At 39.2% G+C, this 25,296-nt stretch overlaps 1 protein-coding gene across 2 annotated transcripts; it reads left to right on the plus strand.

The window, feature by feature from the left end:
• Positions 1–547: 547 nt before the first annotated feature.
• On the plus strand, positions 548–24,062 carry ppp1r13l (protein phosphatase 1, regulatory subunit 13 like). 2 transcript variants are annotated; one of them, XM_014988037.2, is made up of 13 exons: positions 548–766; positions 11,819–11,878; positions 11,994–12,115; positions 12,557–13,163; positions 13,942–14,034; positions 14,149–14,237; positions 15,320–15,677; positions 16,086–16,549; positions 18,508–18,636; positions 20,482–20,615; positions 20,696–20,862; positions 22,119–22,312; positions 23,082–24,062. In XM_014988037.2, exons 2-13 carry the CDS (start codon positions 11,845–11,847, stop codon positions 23,115–23,117), a joined length of 2,427 nt encoding a protein of 808 aa, XP_014843523.2. In that variant the 5' UTR covers positions 548–766; positions 11,819–11,844; the 3' UTR covers positions 23,118–24,062. The 2 variants fall into 2 exon arrangements, with proteins under 2 accessions (XP_014843523.2, XP_014843434.2); XM_014987948.2 differs by lacking the exon at positions 548–766 and having other exon boundaries at positions 11,782–11,878.
• The last annotated feature ends 1,234 nt before the right edge of the window (positions 24,063–25,296 follow it).

Here is a 25,296-nt window from a genome sequence, read left to right on the forward strand (position 1 = left end):
AAGTTGAACATTTTCTAGATCTTTTTGACTTTTCAAACTCAGAAATTTCTATGCTTTTTTTTTAGAAAATTTCTGAGATTAATCTCAAAATTTGTAAATTTTTTCTAGACTTTTTTTTATTTTACTTTTTCCCCCCAAGTTTTTCTAGAAAAATTCTGATTAATCTAAAAAAAGTATTAAAAATTTCTAGAATTTTTTTTTACTTTTCAAACTCAGAAATTTATTTATTTTTTCTGGAAAATTTCAAAGATTCATCTCAAAGTGTTTTTTCTTCTTCTAGTAAATAAAAACAATTAAATTTCTAAGCCTGAAAAGTCCAGAATGTTACTTTTTGAGCTTAAAATTTCCTTAGTCTCTACTAGAAATTTTACTAGAATTTTTTGTTTTGTTTTATTTTTTCCTTATCTATGTCCCTAATAAACCGTTTCAAAGTGGTAAACATGATAATCACAGGTTTTTGTTTCGCGGAATGTGCGCTCCGCCTTCTTCATAGAAAAAACCCGGCCAGCCTCACCTGCTGCAGGAACACCTGGCTCCGGTTACCGAGGCGCAGAAGCAGCAGCCAGCCCAGCCAAGGGGGTTGGACTTTGCGCCAAAGTAACTCCAGACTGCGCAGCTCTGACTGCATGTCTGGAGCCGCAGCAGCAAGAAGCAATCAGAGGCTGAGCGACCCGATTTCAGGAAGACAGGAGGCAGTGGACGGAGCTCAGATTTCCTTTCTGACTGGAACAAAGGAGAGGAAAAGATTTTTTTTAAAGATCTTGAGGTAGGAACGCCTTCACTTCCCCACGGAGCGCACGAAAATCTTCCGCATCTGCGTGAAAACTGTGGGAAAAACTTGTCTGTTTTTACGCGATCGGGTTTGTTTATGCAGCTACTTTCCAGCTAAGTTGAGTTTCTAATCTTTTACTTCGTGGGGTTTTTTTCGCTCCTTGTTGCGGGTCTCGCTCCTAAGGAGGAGCTTGTTCCTTCATGAAAATCGTTTTTTTTTCTCAACAAAGCCAGAAATATTTCAGACTGAAACCACAGAAACTTTTCATCTCCTCGTTAAAACGGAGAGAAACTCAGAGAATATCTGTTTTAGCTAAACTACTTGCTAGATTTGGGGGTAAATATTCAGTTTTTTATTATTACTTCACTATTTTATTACCCAAATTATAGAATTATCCTAATTGTGGTTTTAGTTTGCTGATTTTCTTTCACCACTAATTAAACTCGCCTTGTTTGTAAGCTTTCTGTTTTAGGCCGTACATGTCATTTGCATTAAACTCCCCAAACATTCCTGTCTGAGCAGGATTTAAACGGGAACGTTTCCAACTTCTTCACCTTAAATCGCTTTACTGTCAAGAACCAGCTGGGCTGCATTGTGGAGCGCTTGCTGCAACCTGCTGCTAAACAAATCACACCAGAACACCAGAGATCACAGCCTCTGTCATTAACTGCATGCATGTTCAAACCTGCATGCTGACACACACGCGCACACACACACACACACACACACACACACACACACACACACACACATACAGATATTGGGATTTTCTTGGAATTAGATGGGCACAGCTTGTGCATGACACACTGCAGATTGCTCATGATGTTGTGGAGAACCGAGAGATTCCTGGGTCACATGCTGGGAGGTGAAGTGGGGAAGCAGCTCAGGGCGACGGGTCAGAAGAGGGTCACAAGCCAACAAGGAGGCTGCAGGGAATGTTTTCTTGTGTGTGCAGATTGTTTTTTATCCACAGCTTGAGAGGATCAGACCATATCCACTTTAAATATTATAAAATGAGAGTTGCCATTATAAATATGCGGGAGTGTGAGAGTTTCTATGACTAAGTGGGTCGAGGTATAAGTGGCATAAAAGGAATTTATGGGAGGAGTTTCTTTGTGAGATTCTGTTGGTATAAAACAAGGATTAATTCTAAAAACATCAGCTGATTTGTTGCCATTTTCTCTGTCATGAGCTAATTTTATCTGAGATGCTCTTGCACAATAGGAATATTTACCTTGGCACCACATGTTGATTTGAGAAATGGCCTTGAATTCATCATCGTCTGGTCATTGTGATGCAGATTCCTGAAACTTTATGCAGCAATAACGCAATGCGTCCAAATAGTGGTTACACAATTAACCTTTGCCTTTTGAAATCCACATTTTAAATCATTACATAAAAGAAACTACAAACTGCAGTGCATTTCATTTGGTTTTTATTTGACATCCCAACACAAATTTACACAACAAATACTTACAGAATAATGGCGGGCGATATGGACTAAGAATTTTATCACCATATTCTGTGATAATATTGTGATAATGATGAAAATAATGATAAACTATTGTATCTTTTTAGGAAACTGGGTGGCAACACAAAGAACTGGGCTTATTAATGTGCTTTATATTACTAAACTGCTCACAGAAACACTGCAAAAAGGATAGAGCTCCAACTTAAAAGTGTGTTAATTTGTAACCAAATTAAGTTTAACGAAGTAAATAAATTTCAAGGTGGACTCACAGAAACTTAGGAGGAGCGGCAGAGCCCGACTGCTCAGCTGGAAGAACCCGTCCACCAGTCAACCTCTTTTTATCTCCCGTCCACAAATCTTTGTAGAAGAGTGGAAAGAACAAACTCATCAGAAGTAATGCTTAAAGTTTGCCACAAGCCATGCAGGCTTGCGGCAGAACAAATTGGAAAGCAGTTTGGTTAGAGCAGATGAAAATTAAATGTTTGTGGTTACATGTAAGGAAATTAGTCTGAACTGCACACTGGAAAATCAGGTGGTGGCAGGACTTGGCTTGCTTTTCTCCAGCAGGAACTGAAAAGATGATGGTAAGATGGATGGAAGTAAATGTAAAGGAATAGAGGAAGAGACCCTGTTTGAGGCAGAGGCTAGGGATACGTCCAAACAGGCAAATGCAGCCCAATCACAGCAGTTTGAACGGCCCAGTTCTACGACGGTGTATTAGAGCTATTGTAGATTTATTTTTCTAAATGAATAAAGGAGTAAATTTATGTTAAAAACCTCAGAAATTTTCTAGAGACAACATGGACATTTCATAAGCTGAAATTGGGAAAAGTCTATGCTTCAAACAATTTTTTCCCATCAAATATTTGCCTGTTCAAACTCAGAAATGCCCTTGTTAAAAAAATAATAATCTGAGATTAATTAAAACAATTCTGAGTTTTTTTTTAGGGGGACTTGCTCTTCATTTTTTATATGTGTATACCTACAATAACCCTGCCATGCCAGTGGACAATTCCAATCTTTTCAACAACAAAAAAATCTGATTTGTACCATTTCTGTACTAGATCGGATATGAAATACCTGATTGTTTCCTCGGTGTCTGAAGTCTGAGCGGCCATGCGGTCAGTTGTGGTTTTTGTTTTATTAGCTTCCTTCGTCTTTCGGCTCCCATCGCTGAATAACTTTAAATCGATCCATGACAGCGGCGTCCATTATTACTTCCGTAAACAGAGCGCTGCTGGGTGACGTCAACGTTCTTCTTCTTCTTCTGCGCATGCGGGGTGCTTTTGGTCCGATTGCAGTCCGCTTTAATTACAACCCCTGGCAAAAAGTATGGAATCACCAGTCTTGGATGAGCACTCATTCAGACATTTCATGCTGTAAAACAAACTCAGATCAAAAACATGATACAATATTAAGGTCGTTCCAAAGTGCAACTTGTTGGCTTTCAGGAACACTCAAAGAAATGAAGAGAAAATATTGTGGAAGTCAGTGAATGATACTTTTATTGACCAAACACAGGGAAATAAATATGGAATCACTCAATTCTGAGGAAAAAAGTGTGGAATCACTCAAATTGGAGGTAGAAAAAAAAGGACACACCCAGTCTATTTCCTTTCCCTAAATGGACACCTGCCCCAGATTAGATGTGCCCGTTAGTGTGCAGTTCAAAACACCTGCAGTCATGACACCTTGGAGGGCTGCTGGACGAAGTGGAGTGGTGAGAACCATGACTCCAACAAGAGAAATGTCCCTTGAAACAAAAGAGAGGATTGTGAAACTTCTTGAAGAAGGTAACCCTTCACGCATGGTTGCTAAAGATGTGGGCTGTTCACAGTCAGCTGTATCCAAGATATGGTCCAAACACAAACAGCATGGAATGGTTGTTAAAGCCAAGCGTACTGGTAGACCAAGAAAGACATTAAAGCGTCAAGACAAACAACTTAAGGCCATTTGTCTTGAAAACCGAAAAAGTACAACTAAACAGATGAAGCATAAATGGGAGGAAGTTGGAGTCAATGTATGTGACCGAACCGTAAGAAATCGCCTAAAGGAGGTGGGATTTCAATACAGGAAAGCTAAACGAAAACCAGCATTGACACCTAAACATAAAAGAACGAGACTCCAATGGGCTAAGGAGAGGCAATCATGGACTGTGGATGACTGGATGAAAGTTGTCTTCAGTGATGAGTCAAGAATCTGCATTGGACAAGGTGATGATGCTGGAACTTTTGTTTGGTGCCGTTCCAGTGAGATTTATGAAGAGGCCTGCCTGAAGAAAACAACCAAATTTCCACAGTCCTTGATGATATGGGGCTGCATGTCAGGCAAAGGCACTGGGGAGATGACTGTGGTTAATTCTTCTATCAATGCACAAGTTTACATTGACATTTTGGACAGTTTTCTCATCCCTTCAATTGAACAGATGTTTGGAGATGATGAAATAATTTTCCAAGATGACAATGCATCGTGCCATAGGGCAAAAACAGTGAAGGCATTCCTTGAAGAAAGACACATTCAGTCGATGTCATGGCCTGCAAATAGTCCAGATCTCAACCCAATTGAAAACCTGTGGTGGAGATTGAAAAAAATGGTCCACAAGAAGGGTCCAACCAGCAAAGCTGATCTGGCAACTGCTATCAAAGAGAGTTGGCACCAAATTGATGCAGAATACTGTTTGTCACTCATCAAGTCCATGCCTCAAAGACTGAAAGCTGTTATAAAAGCCAAAGGTGGTGCAACTAAATACTAGTGATGTATTTTGAATGGTCTTTTGTTTATGCGTTTTTCATGATTCCATACTTTTTTCCTCAGAATTGAGTGATTCCATATTTATTTCCCTGTGTTTGGTCAATAAAAGTATCATTCACTGACTTCCACAATATTTTCTCTTCATTTCTTTGAGTGTTCCTGAAAGCCAACAAGTTGCACTTTGGAACGACCTTAATATTGTATCATGTTTTTGATCTGAGTTTGTTTTACAGCATGAAATGTCTGAATGAGTGCTCATCCAAGACTGGTGATTCCATACTTTTTGCCAGGGGTTGTAGCAGTACGAACGACAACGGGAAAAAACAACAAAGAAATGGACAAATAAAAAGCTGTTTTACAAAGACCAATGATGCAGACTCGCCCTAAAAGTGAAGGGAGCTGCTTGGAGTTCAACATCACCGTTTTCAGATTTTCATTTATTTAATAAAAATTTTTTGTACTTTTTATTCGTGTAAAAAAAACAAACAGTGGTTTGTGGTATTAATGTGACACGCTATTGAAATGTTCTGGCAGCAGGTCTAATTTCAGGCAACCCTCAGGCTGAACTAACCTGTATTTTATACAGAATCAACCTGTGAGAAAGCTGCTCGGAGGTCTTATTTCAACACCAATCTTTATGCTTCCACCACCTAAAGGACCATTTTTTACTTTTGAAACTCAGAAAATTAAAAAAAAAATTTCCAGAATTTTTTTTAAACTAATTACTAAATTTCTGAAGTTTTTGGTAGAAATTTACTACTTATTTTATTACTATTTTTATTTACAATGGTCCCAATACACTGTCATAAAAAATCCCTTTCAAGTTTTAGATCTACAATAAATTAAATTCAACAAAATCTTGGTAATTTATTTGCTTGATTTTAGTTTTTGTTTGTTTTTTTGGCCCATGACTTGTTTTGATTTGACTATTTTGGCCAGTGAAACAAAAAGTTTGGACACATCTGACTTAAAACCTAAGCTGGCAGTGATGTTTGGGTTGATTCTGTGATCCGATGCAGGTTTAGGTTTACAGACAGAACAATTAAACACACAAAACGAGTAAATCACAATGGCTGGGTCAGATTTTCCTTTAATCCTCCCTCCTTAAACCGGCGGTGACAAAGCCAGAAAAGGTCAGGAGGAAGGATACAAAGGAGGAACAGACAATCGGGAAACGGGACACTGAAGGGTTCAGCAGAAAGTGAATTCATGAACGTTTGCAGAATGGGAATAAGGACGAACTACGTATAAAGTCTTCAGACACACCCGGCCAACTTTAGCTTTTAGCTTCTTATTTGCTCTGCAGAGTTTGCATTTATTTTCAAACAAAGGTTCCAAGGTTTTCCCAGTCGGAGCTGGTTTATCTTTCGTCTCGTGGTTTTTCATGGTGGCTTCCCCGCTCGTTTACGAGTTAAGGGACATTGCAATTTAATTACTGGGAAGAAACAGGACAGAGGCTGATTTATGTGGTTTTCCACAAAAGCTTTTTGGAGGAAACTAAAGCAGGACTTCTTCCAGCTAACCCGCTTCCTAAGCATGCTTTCCTCTGCCTCACTTTACTGAATATTAAAAAGTAGGATGCTGTTTTTATCTGGGTTTATTCAGACATAATAATAAGTGTTGCTGCAAGGACAGAGAGGAAAAATCAGACACAAAAGTTGCTAAGAGGAAGGATGCCAGGTCACTGTAACCCCAAAATATGAATAACAACATGGCAACAACACAGACTCTTTCTTTGGAGTTGGACTTACAAACAACAAAAAGTTTAACAGAAATAAATACAGACTTTGTGTTTTAGTGCAACCTGTTTGTGTGTCAGTAGAAGCGCTGGGCAGAGAACCAAAAAGTTGTACTTAAGTAAGAGTAACACTACTTTAACATATTTTTACCCAAATAAAAGTAAAAAGTATCTGTCCAAGAAATTACTCATGTAGGAGTAAAAAAGTATTTGGTAAAAAGTCGACTGAGTAATTATCAATCATTTAATATTTAAAAATTACATTATTTGTAACATTAAAATATAAAGTGGAATTTTGGTATTTTAAGGACTAAAATGACAGAAATTCATATAAGTAACAAAAAATAACAGAATCAGGCAAAAGAAAATGTTTCCAGATCAGTTTCTTTCTATAAGAAACTTCAGGAACTTTAACAGAAACTGCAGGCGAGTGTCCGAGTCTGGTGGATTTTAGGTTAAAACACGTTTGTTTTTCATTCAGTGAGTAGAAAATCCAGAAATTTTACTCAAGTAAAAGTAAAAATACTCTTAAAAGTAATTTTTTTCCCCAAAAAACGTACTAAAGTCAATGTAAGTAGTTGGTACCCGACTGGCCAGAAGTGCAAACAGAGAGTTTGTCAGGCCGGCGAAAGGTTGGGTAGATGAAGGTTGACCTTTGTTCGCCAGAGAGTCTTTCTGCATGAGCTGCTTCTGAGAGAGATAACAGTTGGAGGCCGTGTTTTAGGCAAGCGCCTCACAGGGAGGAGCGTCCAGGAATGCGAACAGGCCCGGCGGAGCCCAGACTCCTTCCCACTCCAACGCAGCGCGGAAACATTCAGCAGGGTGTGACATTCTCTACGCTCCTGTTTCAAGTTTGTTTTGTCCGCTTTCTCTCTGATTCTTTTTTTAACCCTGTTAACCTTTACGAGTTTTCACAGAATAACTGCTGGAAACATCCCTTTGTTACTAACAGACCAGTTGGTGGTGTTTACTTTGGTACTTTTAGTTTAAGCTGCAGGTACGGGCAGAGTTGGGCAATAACTACTTAGTTACATTTACTCAGTGACATTTTTGTACAAATGTGCTTGTAGGAGTATTTTTACTACGCTGTACTTTGAGTAACTTTATTATGAAGTATTTCTTCTCTTACTCGAGTAAAATTTCTGGATTTTCTACCCAATGAATGAAAAACATGTTTTAACCAAAACTTCACCAGACACAGACACTCACCTGCAGTTTCTGCTAAAGTTCCTGAAGTTTTTCATTGAAAGAAACTGATATGGAAACATTTTATTTTGCCTGATTCTGTTATTTTTGTTACTTATATGAATTATTGTCATTTTGGTTCTTAAAATACCAAAATATCCACTTTATATATTGGTCTGTCTGATGTAATTTTTAAGTATTAAATGATTTAGGTTTTGATCAGTTGAGTAGACATTTTACCAAATACTTGTTTTACTCTTGAGTAATTTCTTGGATGGATGAAATTAATGTACGTAGCTGAAAATAGACACCAACATCGGTAACAAGGTACTTGTTAAGCTTAAGGTTCTGTATTGATATTAGCTAGTCATCTTTTAGCTAACATTAGCTAGTCATCTTTTAGCTAACATTACCTGCATCCAACAGCTTTACTCAACTCAGTCGGTTAGTTTGGAGGGAAAAACTGTGAAAAGTTCTTTGCGTTTTGCTGGTTTGCTGCCGTGATTCTAACACAAACCTACGTAGCTCCGCACAGCAGCAGCAGGTCTCCTTCACAGGTGGAAACCCAGCGTGAGCGTCGTAGCGCTCATGTTGCGTTTAAAGGCGGCTCGGAAAAACAGGTTACAGTATGTTAACAACGGATTAAACAGTTTAACTGCTGATAAAAGTGACAGAGGACACACATATGGGAAGTGTGGAAGCCTCTACTGTATCAAATTGACATAGGAATAACAGAGTTGGCCATTCTAAGGTAAAAACCCAGTGCATACAGTGTTCATGTTTTGTTTTGTTTTTCATCCAGACGGCTTCCTGCGCCCCCCTGCAATGACACGGCGCCCCACAGTTTGGGAACCTCTGCTATAAGGGAACCAGACCCACAATTAGCTGCGTTTCATTACAAATGTGTGCAAAACTTTGTTGGTATTCCAAGACGGCAGAAATGTTTGTCCATTTTGACGCCTCACAGTTAATTTATCAGTCTGCTGGATTACAGCTGTTCATGTTCAAGAAGCCGTTTTTAAACCATCTGAGCTTTGAGACGTGGTGCGTTGTTTCTGTGGAAGTAGCCTTCAGTTGGTGCTCAGGGAGCACTTATAAATGTTTTCAATATGACAGGAGTTTGTTTTAAGTAAATAGTACTAATATCACTTCTGCAGATAATTTAATTTAGAACATGTTTCAGATTAAATAATCTGCCAGTGGAACCAGTACTTTTTAAAAATTAATCAGTATTATTGACTTAAACAAGCTCCTATGTCTTCCTGAAAAGTTATGTGTAAGACTTGAAATAAGACAAAACTAAAACATTTGCAGTATAAATTAAACCAGAAATACTTGGCTGTTGTGTTTCTGCAGTGTGGTCTGTTGGTACTAAGGGGCTGAAAATGTGCCAAAAAACCCAACCACTACCGATCTGAACCATTTATACCCAAACCTTCATGTTGTTTAGATTCTGACCCAACTGTTTAAGTTCACAGTTTAGCTGAAGTTAAATTATGGATGGAAAAAAACTTTCTTCACCTCAATGAAAGCAAAACTCAAAAACTTCAGACTACAAATCCAGATAATATTCTTGGTTCCTTGGCTCGGTCTTGTCAGACCTCTGCTAGGAATCTTGGTTTCATATTTGACAGCTCTTTAAAGTTAAACAAGTTAGTTCTGTCGTTAAATCGAGTTTCTACCACCTTCGGCTTTTAGCAAAAGTTAAATCTTACTTCTGTTTTAAGGACTTTGAAGGACTCATCCATGCCTTCATAACTCGACTGGATTACTGCAACTCTTTATATAGAGGGATGGATAAATCACAGATTCAGCGACTTCAAATGATCCAGAGCGCAGCAGCACGGCTTCTCGCAGGAACCAGGAAGCGTGACCATATAAGGCCAACTCTGGCATCCTTACACTGGCTGCCCGTCTTTTATCGAACAGATTTTAAGATCCTTTTGTTAACTTATGAAGTTTTAAATGGGTTAGCCCCCCTTATCTTCGGGACCATTTAAATTTCCGGTCTGTGTCCAGAACTTTATGGTCAGATAATCAGTTATTACTTACAGTTCCTTGAACTCGACTTAAGAGGAAAGCAGACCGAGCTTTTCCTGTTGCTGCTCCTGTTTTATGGAATAACTTACCTTTCCAGATTAGATCTGCCCACAGCCTGGATCATTTTAAATCGCTTCTTAAAACTCATTTTTACTCTTTGGCATTTAATTGATGTATTGTTTTATACTCTGTTTTGTCATTTGTGTTGTCCTTGTACAGCACTTTGGTGCAGTTTTATACCAGTTTTAAAGTGCAATATAAATAAATTTGACATTGTGTTATTTTCCCACCCAACCGTTAACTGTCGCCCCAGTTTTCTGTTTGCAGCAGAAAGAGGGAGAGTTCTGCTCATATCCCAGTTGGGTTATTTATGCTACCATTGCCTGTTCTCTTACATCGACAAGACTTTTTTTTAAATCTGAAGGCGAGTATGTGCATGACAATCCCTCTAGATATGCAGCTCCTGAAATACTCCCATGATCCAGTCTGGCACTAAAAAACAATACAATGGATCCTTAAATATTCTTTACTATTCTGATGCTTACACTGCAAAAAAAAAAAAAAAATCTTACCAAGTATTTTTGGTCTGGTTTCTGCTGCAATTATATTAGCACACTTTAAATAAGACAAAAATAGTTCACGAGTAGCTTTCAGCAAGATACAAAGCTGATTTTTATTAATCAGATTTATTTGTATAGGACATTTCAGCAAGAAAACATCTTCACAAAAACAAAAAATACAAAGTCACAGTCAACAACTGTCAAGCTCCATTGTTGCACATCAAAATGCTGATTAATGTTTAATTGACTTTTAATCAAAGCAACTTAAACAGGTGGATTTTATGTCTAGATTTAAAGGAGCTTAGTGTTTCGGCTGTTTTGCAGTTTTCTGGAAGTTTGTTCCAGATTTGTGGTGCATAGAAGCTGAATCCTGCTTCTCCATGTTTGGTTCTGGTTGCAGAACCAGAAGACCTGAGGGGTCTGGAAGGTTGCTATGGCAACACCAGCAGATCTGGGTGATGTTCTCTGACTTCCTGGTTTTACTCAGAACTCCAGCAGCAGCGTTCTGATTTCTTTAGGCAGACCTGTTGCAGTATTCAGTGTGACTAAAGATGAACACATGGATGAGTTTCTATAGATCCTGCTGATATATTAGTCCTCTAACCCTGTAAATGTTCTCCTGTGATAGAAGCCCAACTTTGTAACCGTCTTTATGTGGCAATGAAGGTTCAGATCAGAGTTCAGCCTGACCTCTAGTTTCCAGCTGTAGTAACTGAAGTTGTATTGACTCTAGATCGATCCTCTCTAGGTGCTTCCTTCATCCAACATAAACACTCTTCTTGTTTTATTTTCTTTTTCACATGGATCATTTACGCATCGACAGGTTTTCTTCCTCCCAGTCTAGACAAACTCACATGCATGCTTCAGATTGCGTCGTCTGCAGCCATTTATTTGTCATGTGTATGATGAGCTGCACGATGCACCTGTTTGAAACTGTTAATGACACGGACCAATCGTGCATGAGGTTCAGTCAGGACACCTGTGCCGCTGACTAAACTATGAGTCAGGATGACAAACATACCAGTGAAACCAGCTGCCTCCGTGTTGTTGTGTCTTGTTTTTCACTGTTCAAACTACGAGGCGTTTAGTTATTTTAGTGAAGTTGAAGTAGGTGACAGATTTGGGAGTGTAAGGTGGAGAAGAAAAGGAAGGGCTGAACCCTGTAATTAGAAGATTCAGTGCCACCAACGTAAATGTAACAGAAGGAAACTCGCAGATCAGAGGTGCAAATTGTCATTTTTGTAGGAAATTACCTTATTATTCCTTATTATGTGGCTAAATGTTGATGTTTTGTTTTGCAGAAGGAGCGCCCTGCTGCCTCACAGCCATGAGCTCACAGACTAGTTACGGGAACTTTCTGTGTAAGTTCCCACAGACCCTTTAAACTCACATTTTTCACCCTTAAACTCAGTGTTTGTAAACACGGCGGCGACATCCTGCTCTAATTGCCTGTTTATTCCTCTGGGTCACATTCAGTCCAGGCCATCGACAGCGACCTGAACGCATCGCTTGCAGTCGCAGATGAGTTATCTAAGGAATTCAGCTCCATGCTGCAGGAGGCCTCCTCCAACGACCAGAACACGCCGTCTGACAGTAAGGTACGCTCACCTGCCGTCAGCAAAACCCAGGAAAACAGAACGTTCTGCAGTTCTGCTTGTACACGTTGTACTGAGAACATTTTCCATCACAGGTGACTGTTTGCCTCTGGCTACTCTTCATATTTCCAGCTGAACTGGTTTGCAGTAAACAAAAGAAAATTACTTTACAAATGATCCCTAACCTTGCAACCCAGTTTGAAAGAAATGTTTTTTTAAATCATGTAGCGATCAATAGAAATTTCACAGCGTGAAAATAAATTGATTTATTGCTTATTGCGACAGGCCTAAGTGGTCTTTGAGAGGACAAACTTTAATTATGCCATTATCAATATAAATGATCTCAAAACAACAATATTATCGTCTAGCTGCACAATAATGTCTGGGACAGTTTATCGTCCAGAGAAACGGGCCTAGTCAAATCTACCCTTTCCTTTTCTTTAGACCAGTTCTTCCGTCTCCAGAGACAGACATCTTTCGTCTGGACCTTCCAGCCTCCCCAGCTCCACATATTCGTCGAGCAGCACCAATGACAGCTCCAGCTCCAGCTCCAAACCGTTCTCTCCAAACTCCACTTATAACACCAGTGACTCGGTCTTCTCCATCAGCAGGAACGCTCCGTCACCCCCTGTCCTCTCCAACAGCCCCCACTCCTCTCCCAAGATGCACCGGGTGGTGCACAACACGCACCGGCGGACCGGGTCGGACGGCTACGTGTTTACGCCGCAGAGCCCCAAGCAGGCGCCCCGCTCGCCCCGGCCCGACTCCCCGTCTTATTTTGAAAGGAGTCCACAAGGCCTGATTAGTCAGAGGGAAAGAAGTCAACCCTCAAGCTGGACAGCCGGTTCTTTGGAGCCGTCACCCCGCCCGGCTCCACATCAGATGTCCCAAAGCCTGCTGACTCCATATGACAGCAACCAGATGAGCCGCAGGTCCCCTCAGCCAGACAGAGGCCCCTCCGCAGGGTTCCTGAGGACGCCCTCTCCTCTGTCTTTAAACGCTCAAGTATCCAGCACCCTTCCTCGAAATTTTACCACAGTCAGTCAAACTGGTAAGGAGGCTTATTCTCTTTTTAAATGTTTCAGTTTAGATCTTTGAATTTCTTTGCCATGTCACCTTTTAATTCAATTAAATTCAGTTTATGTACATATTGATCTCAAGTTTGGTTGTATTTCAGGTATTTAAAACAAAAAAAACTAATGAATAACTACTGATATCGACAATTATTGATATTAGTATCAACTGATATGAAACCCTTATATCGTAGGTTTTTCAGAAAAGCATTTCAAACATGTATTCCTATACATAGCTCTCATGTGATGTCACACTTGTAATTGACGGCCATCTTGGTAGGCAGTTGCTATGACGACATTAAACAGGCCACTAGTTAATAACTAGCTCTCACCTCCTTCCCATCTATTTTACAAACAATATAAGTGCACTACGACTATCACCCGGTACATCTCTGTGTAATACTAAGATTTAAATCAGTGATATTTACTGTAATACTTATTGCCAAACTAGCAAAATTAGCTTTACTAATGTAGCTTTTATCTGCAAGCAAAGATGGAGATGTAGCCTACATTTATGTTACCACATGTACTTACTCTGCCAGTTCTTTTAGTGGATTGTTTTGCGCTGTGCTTGCCAACTAAGATGGTGCGGCTCACTTCCAGTTCAGACTTGTGGGAACTATGAATGGATCTTGACAGCAGTATTGTCAATGAATTTCTTATTGTAGGTTAAAAAGTTTCTTTCTAGGAAACCCAGCAGATTGTATCAGGTCATTGACTTGCATCATTCATTGACTTTCATTTCTGTTTCCACAGAAGAGTCTGTGAAAAGACAAAAAAGTCCAGGCAAGTGGAACGAAACAGATCTGGACGTGTCCTACGAGAGGAAGCCTCACCACATCTATGACAGTAGGATTTTTTCCCCTCTTTTGTTGGATTTTTAAAGTTTTACTCAGATTTTTCAGTCTCCCTCTGTGCCAGGTTGGCCCCTGTCCTCTTTAACATGATGATTTTGTGCTGCAGAGACAGAATGGCTTCGATCATCTGCTCCGAACAGCAACTGGCGGGAATCCAACCTGGATAACCCTGCTCCAGCCATAAGCCCTAAAAAGGTGCGAGGTTATAACTGAAATGTTCTGAAACTTGTTGAACACTTGTTTTCTAGGGCTTTAACCTTTTTAAGTCTTGAGAGATGAGATTTTTACTTTGTGCAGGGTCACACTATCCCCATGTGCACTTTATGAGAGTTTTTTGTGTGTGTGGTTATGGGAACTGACGGTCTGGCAGGACAATACTGAAGCAACAATGTACGGACTATACGGTATTGCACGGTAAATGCAACCAAAGCAAACATGCGAGTCTAGAACTAAAGCAGGAAAAATGACTAGTAGTCTTTTGCCAAAGACAGAAGAGAAATCTTACAACCACTAAAATCTGATGCTACTCCCAATTTTGTTTCCATTTTGTGAAGAAGGAAGCTGCACTCAGTGTCTTCTTCGGAGGTTTTTGCATTATTTCCTTCAGTGGTTCTGAATACAGCACCACCACAGGCGAGGAGGGGAACAGGTTCCTAAAAGGGTTCATTTTGGATCATTTGACACAAACTGCATTTCCATTACAAATGTGCTTACAACTTTGTCAATATTCTGCTAATGTCGAAAAAACACAATTTTGCAATTGCGTTTTAATAACCTAATAAATGCAATTAAAATCACAGATGAATAAGTTTGTTCACGCAATAAGTCATTAAAAAACATGCCGCTTCGTCATCTTCCTACTACTTCCTGTCATCTTCTTTGTCTTTTACGGCAGTAGCAACATCCGGACGTTGACCACATTTCCATTGCAGTTTTATGAAATGAACTTAATTTGATGTATACGAAAAACCATCTAATCCTAGCGCAAAAACTTTTTTGAAATTGCTGTGTTTCCATTAAGCAAATTTATTTTGGTAATTCCAATTTGCGAAATTTGATGATACAGTGCAGTGTGAAAGAGAACTGCAGCAGCTGAAAATGTAACAAATTTAGCAATTTTGGTCAGCAGTCGAACCGAATATAACAGATGATCAGGGGTGAAAACATCCTTAGTGGTAATTTAACAATATTCCAAGATCCAACTTATTTTTGCTTCTGTAGCAGTTTTCAAACCTTTCATCGTAACAAGTGTTGTTCTTTGTTCATTTTCTTCTCAGGATCCTCGCTCAGTTCCCCACCAGGGTTCCTACAGCTCTTTGCCCCGCGGCGCTCGTATAGCTGTTCCACCAGATGCCTTGTCCTCAGGACAATCCCCTTATGGCTCTCAGCCAATCATCTCCCGTCTCAACATGCCTCCCATATATTCTATGCCCCGCCAAAGAAGGATACCAATCTCTGTCATCCTGCGCCTTCAAAATCCCCAGTATGGACAAATGTCGACCCTCCAAAATCAGCCAATGGAAGGACAAGGAGATTTAACAAATTACCGCATGGCTGAAGCGGCTCAGAGGAAGTTCTTTCAGCCCCCTGCCTTCCAACCACCTGAGCTGAGACAACCTGCTGTTTACAGTGACGGTAAAACACCTCTATATGTTGTTTCAGGCCAAGGCCTTTCCTGTGGGTCTCCCTAATATTTCTGTTTTAGAGCTCCTTGTTGATGCTGACTGAAAATGGAGGCAGCTGGCCAGTGTCTCCAGAAGAACTTAAGATCCAGCTTAAGATGCACCACTGTCTCTCTTTTTGTTACTCTATCCCTCCCCCCCCCTCTCCTTGCCCTCTCTTATCCAACCAGCCATGATTTTTGTTAAATATATCTAATTTTAAGTTATTCCATGCATTTCTTCCCTTTATTTGTTATGGTTCTAGTGGCAGGCCATAACCAATTGGGGGCTCGTCCAGGATTTGAACCCAGGACCTCCTGCACTAAATGAATTTTGCATTTGCCTCGTCTTTGTGCTATAAATGTGGTTTCTGTGTTTCCAGCTCTACATGCAGAGGACGTAGATGCAGAGATACAGCGCCTGGATATTCACCACCCTCCACCAGTTTTGGAGACTGCCGCAGTGCTGAGGGCTGGTGGAGAGGTCGAACAGGTTGTGACCCCAGCTCCCCGACCCCTGAGCCCCACCAGGCTGCAACCGGTGGTGGCCCCAGAGGTCCAGAACCCTGAGATCCCAGATCGGGAGGAGCTGCTCCGCATCAGGGCTGAAATCCCCCGGGCGCTGAAGAGACGCGGCTCTGTGGATGTTTCTAAGTCCACAAAGAAAGCCTCGCAATACCAGCCAAACCAGTATAAAACCATCATCCACAAGCTATTTCATAGGAAAGATCACCGCAACAAGGCGGAGAAAGGTAGCGACAGCTCCTCTGACGGGGAGGAACCCGCCATGCCTCCTGATCTTCCACCCACAACCCGGACGCCTCCCGTCATTCCACAGGATGAAAAAGTAAGTATCTGGTGTTGGTTTTGGCACACTTTAATTCCAGCTCATTAATCACATTTATATATCAAACAATGATGACAGAAGTGAAAACAAAGCCGTTTTCTAAAGGGAAAAAAGCTATCCACACAAACCTAACCTCATGTGAAAAAGTAATTGTCCTCCAAACCTAATAACTGTTTATGCTTTCCCCGTTGCAACAACTGCTGTTTGGGATTTTGAAAGAACTGGCAATCAATCTTTTCCTACCTATGAAGGAAATCCTAGCCCTCTCTTTGTGCAGTCGTTTTAATTCAGCAATCTTGTGCAGTTTTCAAGCCTGAACTGTGTAATGTGACACTACATTGTCTCATATGGATTTAAGTCTTTGGTTAGGCCACTCCAAAACCAAACCACTTTGTTTGTGGGCCTTTTTGAGTAAAGCTGGACTTAGTAATGAGCTTTGGATCATTGACATGCTAGGCAAGAGTCCTTGACACCTGGACCATTAAACTACATTTGACTGTTATGGAGAGCAGATCTTCTAAGAATGCCATAGAAGTATTTTAGAAATTGTTTAGTTCTTTTGTGACTTTCTGAATGAGTGGTCAATATCCTATAAGTCATTTTGGTAAGCTGGAAACTTCTAGCCAGTGGTGGGCATGCTTCTGCTAAAAGTGGAGCTAATTTTTCATGTAGCACTTTAGCATTTTTGGTAACTTTGAAAACATTTAGTGCAATTAGCTTCCCCTAAATAAATTTTTTGACATGAATTCTTCAGTAGTAAGCTTTCAGATGAATAGTTTGACATTTTGATTAAAGTTTTGATTAAGAATTTTTCATGTAGATTCTCATATTCATGCTCTTATTTTAAAGTGGGTGAAGGCTGTTTATGCACCATTTACATTTCTCTGTTTTTTCAAGCAAAAAGGCAAATGTACAACCAACAAATGAGGTGGAGAGAAGAGTACATTTGAGCAAACAACCAGGGATAATTAAACAAATTCAAAAATGCACAAGTTGTTTTTAGTCTCCTCGTGTTCTCCATCTGTGATGCAGTGCAGCAAATGGCATTTATTCTTTACCCAGAATGCATTGCTGTAGAACTACAAGCTGGATTAAAACAGTTTAAAAGCTATTAACGTCTTACATGCCATCTGACATGTCAATTAGCCAAAATTAGCAACAAATTTACTCAATTACTATAAAACTGAAACAATGAGTGAAAGGTCCTGAAGCGTACTGCTATTCTGTGTTTTAGCAGTTTATGGCATGGAGGCTATTAACACGGTTGAATTTAACGCTTTAGCATTAGCTTCTGCTAAATACCATGTTGTTTATAACTTTTTAGCACAGGGGTGCCCAAAGTCGGTCCTGGAGGGCCAGCATCCTGCATGTTTTAGTTCTCTCCCTGGTTTAACCCACCTGGATCAAATGATGGCTCATTAGAGACCTATGGAGAACACTGACATGCTGAAAGGATTGTTACTACCACAAGGGAGAGAACTAAAATGTGCAGGATGTCTGCCCTCGAGGACCGACTTTGGGCACCCCTGTTTTAGCATTAGTGGAACTAAAGTTTATGATTAGTGCTTTAATTAGCGCAACTAAAGTTTTAGTTAGCGGTGCTCACCATTAGCTAAGTTAGCTATTGTAGCAGAGTTTCTTCATTCATAGTAGTGACTTTGTAACCTTTTGTCCAGACTGCTGTGAATTATTTTGTTCCTCATCTGTTCTTTATTTTATTTAGATCAAACCATGATGGTTTTTTGGCTTTCTTCATGTTGTCATACAGCATTAAGATTGTTTCTTAATATCTTACGATAGCTCTTTTCCCCTTCATAAATAAAATTATAATTTCAAAACTGTTTGGATTTTACTTATTGTTTAAAATGCCTTAATCTGAACACCAAAAAAGGGAAGAAATATGTAGAGGTAAATACTTTTTCATGGTAGTTTCAATGTAAATTTGTTTGTCTTTTCAGTACAACTCCATCCTGAGGAAGCCGGGTCGCAAGAAATCTGGAAGGCGAGCTAAACTTAGCCCACTGGTTCTGCTGCTGGATGGAGCGTTGATGGGAGAAATGGACACAGTGATGCGAGCTGTGAAGGAGGTATTTCTACCCAAAACTCTTCAAGGGGCACAGTTTTAGCTTCACCTGGTTCAAGTTCTGTAAGCACCTTCTGCTGTCCAATTATTAATCAGTTATTCAAAAAATAATCAGCAGATTAGCCTTACACTGCACTGACGCCAAGTCAAGCAGAAAAATAACTGGTAGTTATATGAAGACTGCACTATCATATAACTGCAGTCTGGAATTCATAATTATCCTAACAGGCATTTTTTTTTAGGTTGTAGGAGGAAACGCTGGTTGAAAACAACCAGACCACACATGCAAAAATGGAGCATGCAATCTCCACAGACACGAGCCCTCACTTGTCTCTGCAGTGTTGGCCTATATTCAAAATAATTTGCATTGAATCCAAATTATTGCTGTTGGTTTTTTTCCCCTCCACAATCAAATCAACTCAGAAATGTCAGCAGATCATTAGGCGCACCTGAAAACACCTGCTTCTGAGTTAACAGTTAATTGTTTTCGATTGAGACTCAGGTGACAGGGTGTCGTGCTAAATGAGGTAAAGAAGAATTTGGCTATGGATTTGGGACGCGAAGAAACTTATAGCATTTGAATTGTGTTGTTCTCAAAATACGACCACTAGGGTTAAAACACATAATTGGATTAATTGTCAACTAATTTAGCAATTACCAAGAGAGACTCAAAAAGGGGGTCATTTGATGAACGAACACACTCAACACAGTAGCTAAGCCAAAACTGTACAAAAAAAAACCTTTTATATTTCAGATAAGTCTTCCTTTGTAAATTATGCTACCCCAGAACTCTTCAAGTGGCGTAGCTTCACCTGGTTAGAGTTCTGTAAAAATATTAATAACATAAAAAAATCTAATGACACTTTTTGCTGTCTAATTATTAATCAGTTAATTAAAAAAAATAGTCACCATATCAGCCCTACACTGTATTGACAAACAGCAAGGGTCGAGTATTTTTTAGCTACAGATGCATACTTTGCTAAATTGGTTTGCATCTTTTCATGTACTTTTAAAATTTGTATTAAAAAGATTTAAGTGGCTAAATGAAAACTGCCGAATGTGACATTTTTATCCGATTAATCGTCATGACAATCGATATTACAATCAATAATTACTAAAATAATCTTAGTTGCAGCGCTAGTGACGGCAAGACAGCAAGCAAAAATTAACAAAAGGTCTTCACACAAGGCTTACATTTCTTAATGATGGTCATTTAAAGATTTTTGTTGAAATACAACAAAAAGAAAAAATAGATTGGGAGCTAATACACTCATGTTAATGCTAATACACTCAAAACTTTTTTAAAACGTAAATATAATAGAAAAATAGATTACTTGCTAATAAACTCTTTGTAATGCTACACTCAAAACGTCTTTGTTACTGAAAAACAGCAACACATTGCTAAGTGTCTTCCAAATACATAAATACTTACAAATGACATTTTCCCAAGGTACGAAGTGTTGACGTGCCGTTGACTTTCTTCCAACTGCCTAAATTCCTGTTGACATGGTTACCGGAGAAATATACGTCAAAGATAGTTTGCTGCTAAGAGTGCTCACTCGGTCATGTTTCTGAAAATACACTATGACAAAAATCGTTTGAAATACAAATGTTACACTCTGATCAAATTTCAAACCCCCAAACTCATACCCGTTTTTAGCATGAATTTAGTCAAGCAATTAGCTAATCATGAACTTAATTACAAGCTTACTGATGTAACTTATTTCCACTATAAATTAATTTACAGTATTTGACTGAATGGAAAAAAACTTCTAAATGCAAAAAGTCATGCGAAGATAAAGTTGGGTTCAGCAAGTGAATGAAATGTTATGTTGAATCTCATCTGCAGATGAGTGACCCCAGCCAGCCGAATGATGAGGGCATCACCGGTTTGCACAACGCCATCTGCGGCGGACATCACGAAGTGACCGACTTCCTGGTCCGCATTGGAGCCAATGTCAGCGCACCAGACAGCCATGGCTGGTAAATACTTTCCTCCTCCCCTCTTTGTTTCTCATGATATCTGCACATCTGAACGTTGCTGGTATGTCTTCGACTCGCAGGACTCCGCTACATTGCGCTGCCTCTTGTAACGACCGTGAAATGTGCGAGTATTTGGTGAGGAACGGAGCTGCCGTCATGGCCTTCACTCACAGAGACGGAGCCACCGCCTCCCAGAAGTGTGATCCTTACCTTTTTGGGTTTGAGGAGTGTGAGAGCTATCTAAGAGGTGAGACAAATGCTCCCACACACACACCCTTTATAACAGCTCAAAGGCCATGTCTAAACCCTGAAATGTCAACATTAAACACATTTAAGGTCATATTTCCAATCTAATGGCGCTATGGCACAGCAATGAAACTTCCTTGCCACATTGTACGGACGAACTTCAACAAGTTTTACTGGAATTTTATGCGAGGCACCAACACAAAGTAGTGCATAATTGGGAAGTGAAACCAGAGAAGCCATACAAGCCCCCAAATTAACTTTTTTTTGCAGATAAACTGTCAAATTTCTCTTTAAGACAGCAACATCACTATGAAGTGACAGTAATATATTGGTACACATAATCTATGAAAAACAAACTCCTTTGCCTTCTTTCAATGGATTTGTGGTCCTCAGAAAACTTTGTTCCTCTGAGCTCAGGTGGCCAGTTTCCTAGCAACCCCAGTGGAGTTCTGCCTGTTAGCTACCAACCCAAGCCGAGCTTAAGCACATTTGGTCAAATGCTTTTAGTGCTCTCTACAATGCCTGCTGGAAAAGACAAATGTTGTTTTGGTGAAATACCATCTGGAAACTGCTTGTTACATTCTTAGCAGTGTTTATATTAAGTAAAGTAAAAATAAACTTTATTTTACCATACTAAATAAAGTTTACAAAGAATGAAAATAAATTGGGTTAATTGAAAGTAAGTACTTGCTTTCAATTAAGTATATCCTTAATTGAAAGTGTTTTAATTGTAAGTGCAATTAAGTTACTTACTTTCAAATACTTACTTGAGAGTAAGCAATTACTTACTTACTTTCAGTTAAGACAATTTATTTTCAGGAATGATTAATGGAAACGCATCTCTTGTTGGTTGTGTAGGAGGCTCCACTTCTGCTTTTCAAAGATGTATGGTTGCATGTTTGTGCATCTATTTATAGACATTTTCAGGTGCAAGTGTAAACATTGAATCAGGGGTTGTGGCCAATAGCAGCTTATTTGGATTTAAAGTGACGGAGGCCCTAAAATGTCTCAATCTGAAAGCTCAAAATAGGCAGAACGGAGCAGAATATAATCTCATAATCCAAAAATTAACTTTGTGCAAAACAAATGTAACGAACATGTTTTGTTTAGCCCATTGACCTATCCTAACCTGTTCAAGAACGCTTAATAGGTCATAGCTAAACTAATAATGAAGAGAAAAACATCTTAATACTTTTACAACCTTTTATTTTTGTCATGGTTGTATTTTTACGTCTCCTTTTTGCTTTGTCATGCTAGCTAAGGAGGAATCCATGGGGGTGGACAACAACGGCGTGCTGTACGCTCTGTGGAGCTACCAGGCTCAGGCACCTGATGAGCTGAGCTTCAAGGAGGGAGACATGGTCACCATCCTGCAGAAAACGGACGGCTCCGACTGGTGGTGGGCCTCGCTCTGTGGCAAGGAGGGCTTCGTCCCAAACAACCTTTTTGGGGTAAGTTGAAAAACATTTAAATTTTTTTTTTCCATCCTTTTTTAATTAATTTATTATGTAGAGCTTTTTTTTCCCCACACATGAACTATTGAACAAGACAATTTCTGGAAATTTACCATTTCATAGCTTCATGAAATGGTAAATTTATTTACATGTGTAATCTAGAGATGGATGAAAGAGCAGTAAGTATGAGAGCAGAGCATATTTGAAGACATTCATGTTGCTTTTCTGTAAGCAAAAACCAACAGACAGCTCAAGAAAAATTTATTAATAAGGGGTGAGTGACATGAACGTAAAGTTTTATCACATTATTTTGTGATACTATTGTGATAATGATCAAAGTGACAAAAATAAAATTTTTTGGGGGGGTAGGGTTTGTGTATGGCACCACAGTCTTAACCCCACAAACACAAATACTGCTCTTGAAAAACATTTGTAATATACTTCTTTAGAACAACAATCGTGTAAAAAAAAAAAAAAAAGTCTTTGTATTAGTAAAACACACACAGTAACAGCATTTATGCATATTTTCACATATATTGATACACTTTTGTTGAACAAACATAAGCCTGAGAAAGAAAGTTTTAGGAGTGTTTTAGACATCATTAATTGGAATTTATGACAACAATAAATCAAAACCTTATGAAAATGTTACAAAATTGATCTTGATAATATATGAAGTACCTGATTGATTTGGTGAAATCTTGAACAGTAATCGTTTTGATTTTAATGCAGATGTAAAACAAAGGTTTTCCCTTTTCTCTGGCAGCTTTTCCCAAAGGTTCGTCCAAAATCTCTCTGTTAAAGGATCTTCTGGACATCCATGGTGGTGAATCTGCTGCACCAAGCCACAATGTTATTTTAATCAAATGTGAGAAAACTGCATTTCTGCAAGACATGGAACTTCTTCTGATGTTCTCGAAGGACACACGGAAAATATTCGAAGAGGATACACTGTTATTCATGCATGCCCGCTGGAGAAAATGTTTCATCTCTGCATTGAAGGTGACCACTCTGTCAAACTTTACGAAGGTTACAGATCTGTCATCCTCCCCGCCGATCTGCTGTAGTCAGATTTCTCTGACTCACGTCCTGGTTACAGATCAAACCGAGGCTGTTGGTGTTCAGTCCACTCATCGGTTAGGTCAGCGTAGGCGTCAAGAAACCCACGATCAGTCGGTTTAGACGCGGTTCCAGTTTACACCCAAGATGCATGACCAAGTCAAAGAAGGGAGTCTGATGTTGAAATTTGAAGTTTTCACATTACTCAGCTGTATATGTCATTTTCAGCAGTTTTAGCGTTAGTCAAATATTAGAGCTACTTTGTGGATTTTTATGACCACATTCATGAGGTTAACACTGAATGAATGAGATGTGACTTTACATAGTATTATTAGAACTGATTAGTATTTGCTTAAGTGATTGCACAATGTTCTTTTGGTTGTTTTTATGTTGCCTTTTTATATGAATCATGTTGGGAAGGGACTGAGTTTACTATGAGTAAAATGAAAGGCTTTCTGATGCACGAGGGAATGCATGTGTGTGTTGGGTGTAATGTTTTTTTTTCTTCACGCTGTTTAGCCTGTGAAATTTTACTCAAAGTGGAATAACATAACTAAATGTTTAAAGAGTAAATATATAAGATCTGTTGTCAGTTTTCTCAATTAAATCATCTGTTACAGTGACACTTATTGGCACCACTAATAGAGATGTGTAATAGCTTAAAAAAATAAATCAATATTCTATTGCGGATGTGTCACATTATTTTGAGTTGACCGAGAAATTATTTTTCTAAAATAATGAATGAAAAATCTAAATGAAAGATGCTTGCATTCTTCAGTCCAAATTTACACAAACACAAGTTATAAAACCATAAATAACATGGATCTATAATATGACTAAATATAAAAAGAATTAAAACTATAAAGTCACAAAACTGGAGGAGTAGGGTAACCAACTCAGTGGAAATTTGTATGGGGCAAGTTAAACATATTTATTTTAGCTCTGCTGAAACCCTCAAATCAAACTTAACTGTATTTCTATTCTAACATTTTTAGATCTATTGTCGGTTAAGAGTTGAGTAATAATTAGAGGACATATCCTTGAACAAGAAAGGACAGATCTACAGGTCATTAAAAAAACACTACATTTCTGCCTATTTTGAGTTTTCAGAATGAGCTGTTTTAGGGCCTCTTGTCACTGTGAATCCAAATAAACTTTCTGCCCCCCTCTCAACGTTTACACTCGCTCGGCGAAAATGGCTGAAAACAGACACACAAACTGGACATTTCTGACCCCGAGTCGGGCCAGAAGCAGAATGGTAAGTCAACATGTTTTTACAGCAGCGCAAAGCAAACTGACAAAGTTCTGGAACTCGCTTGCGTTGCTAGGTGACGAACTGGACCTGGGATTGGCAGGGGTTGCTAGGTAACGGGGAAGTGCCCGCCATTGTGTGTCAAACTGTTCTTTCCAGACACCAGAAAACATTTCTTGCCAGAAAACGACTAAATGTCTTATTTTTAAGCTTTTTTACCGTTTCTCAAAGCAGGTAGAACCCAAATATATGTATAAATAAAATGTGTGTGTGTGTTGCCTGGGTGACATGATCAAGCTTCAGTCGATCTAAATCCGTTTTAATGTGTTTTAAGGAAGTGACTCACTAGCTGGGTTATCTCCTCTTGCATAATCAAAACCAAATATAACTTTGCCTTGGTTGTTCTTTGTTTTGCCAGTACATCTGCAGTTTCAACAGCGTACAGAAAATACACAATACTTACAGCATGGCATTACTTATAAATCTCTAAGCAACGAGGACGCAGGGATCTCAAAGCACAATCGTAACAAGAATCAATAATAATAAACAGCAAGATTACAACAGGCCTTCGCAGCGCTTAGCTGCTCGGGCCTAATTAACTATTAACATTTCGTTGCAAATCTATAATTACAAAACCATAAAAAGTACAATCTAATAATAAACTTTATTA

Source organism: Poecilia mexicana, unplaced genomic scaffold, assembly GCF_051168715.1.
Source record: "Poecilia mexicana isolate PSO_F unplaced genomic scaffold, ASM5116871v1 scaffold_13, whole genome shotgun sequence".
In the NCBI taxonomy this organism is placed as follows: Eukaryota; Metazoa; Chordata; class Actinopteri; order Cyprinodontiformes; family Poeciliidae; genus Poecilia; species Poecilia mexicana.

Bases quoted from the DNA above. Each gene is read 5' to 3' on its own strand.
- ppp1r13l (XM_014987948.2), top strand. From the start codon at position 11,797: ATGTTGATGTTTTGTTTTGCAGAAGGAGCGCCCTGCTGCCTCACAGCC. The intron at 13,164-13,941 runs GTAAGGAGGCTT...CTGTTTCCACAG, and splicing joins TACCACAGTCAGTCAAACTG to AAGAGTCTGTGAAAAGACAA. The intron at 14,238-15,319 runs GTGCGAGGTTAT...TTTTCTTCTCAG, and splicing joins CAGCCATAAGCCCTAAAAAG to GATCCTCGCTCAGTTCCCCA.